The 6,229-nt window shown below is 63.1% G+C and overlaps 1 protein-coding gene across 1 annotated transcript; it reads left to right on the forward strand.

The window, feature by feature from the left end:
• Nucleotides 1-306: 306 nt before the first annotated feature.
• Nucleotides 307-4,876, forward strand: LOC125357517 (cytochrome P450 2D17-like). The gene is made up of 9 exons (XM_048354498.1): nt 307-612; nt 1,446-1,617; nt 1,970-2,122; nt 2,212-2,372; nt 2,734-2,910; nt 3,045-3,186; nt 3,320-3,507; nt 4,424-4,565; nt 4,666-4,876. The coding sequence occupies exons 1-9, from the start codon at nt 322-324 to the stop codon at nt 4,842-4,844; spliced, it is 1,605 nt and encodes a 534-aa protein (XP_048210455.1). The 5' UTR covers nt 307-321; the 3' UTR covers nt 4,845-4,876.
• The last annotated feature ends 1,353 nt before the right edge of the window (nt 4,877-6,229 follow it).

The raw sequence follows: 6,229 nt of genomic DNA on the forward strand, positions 1-6,229 counted from the left end.
AAAATTATCAGGGCTGTCTTTCAAGTGCCAATCCCACTCTCCCTGAGGCCTCTCATGGGCCCCGCCAGCCCGGCAGGAAGGTCAGCCTGAAGAGCTAGGGCGTAAGCCCAGGACGGGTACGACTCCCCTTGGGGGGCAACCTAAGACACGGCGTGCTCTCAAGTAGGGCGCCTCCTGCTGTTCAAAGAAAAAAAATTTTTTTTAAATATAAAAGAGGCAAGGGACCTCTGCAGCTGCCCCACCTGGGAGCTGCCCTGGCCCCGCCCAGCACCATGGCGCTGTGCCCAGGTGGACTCCTGGCAGAAGACAAAGTTCAGCCTCATGACCTTTCTAAGGGAGTCTTTCCGGTTGGTTCAGAGCCCAGCCCAGTCCTGGTGTAACGAGGGCTGTGTCCAGAGGAACCCAGCCCGCAGCGAGGCAGCCATGGGGCTGCTGACAGGAGAAGCTCTGTGGGCCGTGGCCGTGGCCGTGGCCGTCTTCCTGCTCCTGGTGGACCTGATGCACCGGCGCCAACGCTGGGCTGCTCGCTACCCGCCAGGCCCGGTGCCACTGCCAGGGCTGGGCAACCTGCCATACATGGATTTCCAGAACCTTCCATACTACTTCTACAAGGTGAGGAGCAGGTGGGGGCAGCAGAGGACACGAGGAAGCCCACAGAGAGAGGGCTGGGCAGCCCCAGGCCACGCAGGGAGCTGAGTCCTGAAAGATGGAGGGGCTTCCTGGGGAGGGCACTGCGGGGCCCAATGGCAGTCAGTGTTTTCCAAGACCAAAGCGTGGCAGGGCAAAGGTCAGGAGTGAGACATGGCAGTGAGTCAGGGATGCAGTTGCATAGAGCAGAAGTCCTGTACACCTTACAGCCTTCTGGATTTTGGAAAGGGCTGAGGTAGCCACGCGCCAGTGGCTCAGGCCTGTAATCCCAGCTTCTCAGAAGCCTGGAATATGAGGGTCACAGTTCAAAGCCATGCCAGGCAAGACAGCCCCGGAAACTCCAATTAACCAACAGAAAGCAGAGGTGGTTCTGTGCCTCAAGTGGTAGAGGATCAGCCTCGAGCTAAAGAGCTCAGGGACCGAGTCCAGGCCCGGGGTTCAAGCCTCACCCAGAACAAAAATGAAAACGCTGAGGCCCGGGTAGGTTTCAGTCGGGCAGCAGGTGGAGGGAGGGCCGGGCCCTGGACTGGGCGGGATGCACTGTGGGGCCCTGGGCTCTGGCCGGGCGTCCAGCTCCCTGGAGGTCTGGCTTTCCTCCTGCACAGTGGGGTGTCTGGAGCTCTGCTGGCAGCTCTGGGGTTCTGCGGAGCCCCGGGAGGCTTCCCTGCGCCGAGAGGAAGCGGCCCCGGCACCCGGAGCCCAGGTGTCCTCCCCGCGCTGCCCGGTGGACCTGGGCCCCGGCCCTGAGGGTGTCGGGAACGGGGCCGAGTCTGCTAAGACCCCGCCCTGCCCCGCAGCTGCAGCGGCGCTTCGGGGACGTGGTCGGCCTGCAGATGGGCTGGACGCCCATGGTGGTGGTCAGCGGGCCGGAGGCCGTGCGCGAGGCGCTGGTGCAGCACGGCGAGGACACCGCCGACCGCCCGCCCATGCCGGCCGCTGAACACCTGGGCTTCGGGCCCAGATCTCAAGGCAAGGGCGGCGTGTGGAGGGTGCGGGTAGGGGGCAGACGGGGCCAAGGGAGCGACCAGAAGGCGGCAATCTGAGGAATGGGGCTCCCAGGGAGGACGGATGTGCGGTGAACAGGGGAGGCAGTGGAAGCAGGCAGGAGGGGGCGGGGCCGGGAGGAGGGGCGGGGCCGGACGCGTCTGGGGGCGGGACCAGAATCTCATGGGCGCCGTGGACAGAAGGCCAGTGGGCCAGGCGCAAGCCCAAGGCTCTGATTGGCAGAGACCTGCGGGTGGGCTTCTGTCTCATCCAATCAGCTATGGACGCAGGGCGGGGGGCGGGCCCCCGTCAAGCCCACGCCTCGCCCCGCCCCCAGGCCTGCTATTGGCGCGCTATGGCAGCGCCTGGCGGGAACAGAGGCGCTTCTCCGTGTCCACCCTGCGCAACCTCGGCCTGGGCAAGAAGTCGCTGGAGCAGTGGGTGACCGAGGAGGCCGGCTGCCTCGGGGCGGCCTTCGCTGACCACGCCGGTGAGCGGCGGCGGGGACGGGGCGAGCGCCCGCGAGGAGGGCGGGTCGGCGAGGACGAGGGCAGAGCTCAGCCTCCTTGCCGCTCCCAGGCCGCCCCTTCAGCCCCAAGGCCCTGCTCAACAAGGCTGTGTGCAACGTGATCGCCTCCCTCATCTATGCCCGCCGCTTCGAGTACGACGACGCCGCCCTGGACAGCATGCTGGGCCTGCTCCACGACAAAATGAAGGAAGAGTCCAGCATCAAATCCGTGGTGGGAACTCCGGGGACCTTGCGGGGCCAGCTGCCTGCCGCTGGAGATCCAGGGAAGGGATTTGCATGCAGAGTCATGCTGGGAGGGCCTTGGGAAAGGTCACAGCAGGCCAACCGCAGGGCTGGGGACACTCAAGGCAGTGAGGGAAGGGACTTAGGGTCACAAGGCTCTGGAGAGGGACCACCTGTGTCCCCACCATCTGGGTGGAGCAGCAAGAGCAAGGAGGCTGCTGCCACTGGGGAGAGGAACCCGTGACCTCTGGAGAGAGGCAGGGGCCGTGTCCGACCTGGAGGACTCGGCATCCCAGAGTGATCCCGGTGAACGGGGGCCACAGAAGGACCCTGCTTCTCTGTTGTCACAGTTGCTGAACGTGGTCCCCGCGCTCCTGTGCATCCCAGGGCTGCCTGGGAAGGCCTTCCCTGCACATATGTCTTTCATGGCGCTGCTGGACGAGCTGCTCACAGAGCACAGCATGACCCGGGACCCCCATGAGCCGCCCCGAGACCTGACCGACGCCTTCCTGGCTGAGGTGGAGAAGGTGAGGTGTGGCCGCCCCTACCCCACAGGGCTGAGGGAGGTGAGGCCAGGCTCTAGGCTGGTGGGAGGCAGTGGGGGCGCTGTGAGGTCTTGTCCTCTGCTGCCTTAGCCCAGAGCCACCTTGTTCTTGCCCAGGCCAAGGGGAACCCCGAGAGCAGCTTCAATGAGGACAACCTGCGCTTGGTGATAGCTGACCTATTCTTTGCCGGGATGGTCTCGACCTCGGCCACGCTGTCCTGGGCCCTGCTGCTCATGATCCTGCACCCGGATGTGCAGGGTGAGCCATCTGGGCTGGGGGCGAGGGAGAGGCAGGAAGAGTGGCATCAGGACTGGGCCTTGGCACAGAGGCTGAGGCAGGTCGGGGGCCCAGGCGCGGGGACTGACGGCTGTGACCCTGCTTGACCCTGCAGGCCGCGTGCAGCAGGAGATCGACGAGGTCATCGGGCAGGGGCGGCAGCCAGAGATGGCGGACCAGGCCCGCATGCCCTTCACGAGCGCCGTGATCCACGAGGTGCAGCGCTTTGCCGACATTGTCCCGTTGGGCGTGCCCCACATGACGTCCCGGGACATTGACGTCCGGGGCTTCCTCATCCCCAAGGTAAGGCCTGGCACCCGTGGGTCCCGGGCAGTGGTCAGCTGCCATCCACACTGGCCTGGGTTTTGAGCACATAATAACGTGTCGGACCCCATTTATCATCCTCTGTTGAAGGACGCAGGAGGAAAGTTCCCCCCTGTGCTGAGCGCCTCTGCCGCCTGGGAATGGCTGACCTGCAGGGCCAGTGGGAAGGTCACCACATGGGGGCTGAGGGTGATGCCGCCCCGTGGGAATGTGTCCCCGACCGTGGGGCTCAAATTCCCCATCCCCCGCTTTACCCGGGGAGATGCCAAATCCCAAATTGTGAAAGACACTCGGCTCCCCTCCCGCCTGCAGAAGGAGCCGAGCGTGTCTTTATTGGACTAAACTGAGCTGAGAAAGGATGCCGAACCTCCCCCGCCCCCCTCACGTGTCAGGAGTAGAGGCAGGACAGAGATTTCGGGGAGCCGGTTTCGGTGTTTCACCAGTCTCAAAGAATTTTAATCAGGGAGGGGTTTATATAGCAGTAATGGCAAGCAGGAAGAGGCGGGACTACTGAATATTAGCGATTGGCTAATGGGGCTGTTTCTCAGGTGATGTCATTGCACTTCCTCAATGGGCGGAGACCACAGCCCCACTGGAACCGGGCCTCTGGGGTCTCCGCGACCATGATGGCACATATGTGCTTGCCCCCAGAGGTGGGGACATCTCTTCCTGTTGAAGCCGGAAAGAGGTGGGAGGGGCTAACTAGGCCGTCCCCCCCCTTAAAGGCAAAGCCATCCCCATCCCCAACTCCCTACCTGCTATGGCCACAAGGGCGGCGCCCTGGAGCTGCCAGGGGCCCAGGGACAGATGGGAAGACACAGGCCACGGCAGGAGCCCGGGCAGAGGCCGCGTTCAGTGTGAGAGTCCGGATGTCCCGAACCCCGCCTCCCCCCAGGGCACCATGCTGGTCACCAACCTGTCCTCGGTGCTGAAGGACGAGCGCGTCTGGGAGCAGCCCTTCCGCTTCCACCCCGAGCACTTCCTGGACGCCCAGGGCCGCTTTGTGAAGCCCGAGGCCTTCATGCCCTTCTCAGTAGGTGCGTGGGGCGCGGGGCCCGGCTCCCTGTCCCCTGGCCGGGTGCCTGGGCCGTGGGCTCCGGACCCCAGCTGACCGCGCTCCGCGCATGTCCCCCGCAGGCCGCCGCGCATGCCTGGGGGAGCCGCTGGCGCGCATGGAGCTCTTCCTCTTCTTCACCTGCCTCCTGCAGCGCTTCAGCTTCTCGGTGCCCGCCGGCCAGCCCCGGCCCAGCGACGTCGGGGTCTTTGAAGCTTTGGTGGTGCCGACTCCCTACGAGTTTTGTGCTGTACCTCGCTAGAGGGGGTACCACGTCCCCACTCCCACCGCACTGGTGGAATTTGCTCGCTCTAAGCAGAACCCCCCCTTGCAGCCTCCCCAGGACCACCCCCCCTTTCCAAACCCATCTCTCACACCCCCCCGCCCCCCACTGAGGGAAGGGTCGCTATGTTGAACACCATTGAACACCAGCCCCTTCTCCCGAGACACAAGTGTTTCTGCCCAAGCCAGTGGCAAAGGCATCCAGTGGTTCCAGGCCCACGGCGGGGATGTCAGTGTGGAGGGCAGAGGGTGAGCATAGAGAACCTCTGGAGACCCCAGTGCAGCCCCATCCCCCCCCCCCCCAAATCGTGGCCAAGACTAGCCTTGCTGACACCACTAGGAATCCTCGATGTCATTTAGTGTATCTGGGACTCTCGGGAGCTGAAGGGAGCACTGTTGTGGGAGCACTACTGTCTGACCAGGATGGCATGGACCGCACTGGGGTCAAGGTGGTTCCCCCAGGGCAGCTGCTGTCCCGCCAGCGTGAACTCCCTGGCCAGCCATCTTCCACTCGCGGTCATCAAAAACACCAGTGAAGGGCTGGGGGAATAGCCTAGTGGCAAGAGTGCCTGCCTCGGATACATGAGGCCCTAGGTTCGATTCCCCAGCACCACATATACAGAAAACGGCCAGAAGCAGCGCTGTGGCTCAAGTGGCGGAGTGCTAGCCTTGAGCGGGAAGAAGCCAGGGACAGTGCTCAGGCCATGAGTCCAAGGCCCAGGACTGGCAAAAAAAAAAAAAAAAAAAAAAACACCAGTGAATATACCGTGCTGGCTCCCCAGATCCACTGGACCCCAACGACGGCACCCAGCCCGCCACCGAGCAGGACCCTAGGTGGCTGAGGAGATGGCGCCTGGCTGGTGTCCTGGTCACAGGTCTGGTGGCTCTTCCAGAATCATGGAGAGCAGCGAGGCATGGCCCTCACCGTTGGTTGTGTGGGAGGCAGGTGGACGGCACAGTGCCTTCCTGTCCCCCCAAAACCTCCTGCTCGGGCCCTGGCTGCAGGCAAGGAGGAGTGTCCTCCTCCAGGAGGCACCAGAGGGCAAGCAGAGGTGGCCCGTGCTGGCCAGGAGGGGGCCCCACTCTGGGGATTTCCGGAGTTGCTCAATAGCCTGGGAACAAGTAAACATTGGGGTTTCTTCCATCTCCTCATCCCCGCACCCCCCATCTGAGATTAATAGTCAGCGTTGTTAATGTAAACATATCTGTTTTGGTGCACTTTGCTTGATTTGTGGTTGTTGCTTCTCTCATATCATTACTTACCATGGCCCCTGGTTCTGATTGGCACAAAGCCCTCAAGAGCACAAAATCAGCCCATTTGTTCTTTTGTGTGTTTCAAAAGAAAAAGAAAAAAGAAGCACAGAA

The sequence above is a fragment of the Perognathus longimembris genome, chromosome 1 (assembly GCF_023159225.1).
Source record: "Perognathus longimembris pacificus isolate PPM17 chromosome 1, ASM2315922v1, whole genome shotgun sequence".
In the NCBI taxonomy this organism is placed as follows: domain Eukaryota; kingdom Metazoa; phylum Chordata; class Mammalia; order Rodentia; family Heteromyidae; genus Perognathus; species Perognathus longimembris.

Bases quoted from the DNA above. Each gene is read 5' to 3' on its own strand.
- LOC125357517 (XM_048354498.1), top strand. From the start codon at position 322: ATGACCTTTCTAAGGGAGTCTTTCCGGTTGGTTCAGAGCCCAGCCCAG. The intron at 3,187-3,319 runs GTGAGCCATCTG...TTGACCCTGCAG, and splicing joins CCTGCACCCGGATGTGCAGG to GCCGCGTGCAGCAGGAGATC. The intron at 3,508-4,423 runs GTAAGGCCTGGC...GCCTCCCCCCAG, and splicing joins GGGGCTTCCTCATCCCCAAG to GGCACCATGCTGGTCACCAA.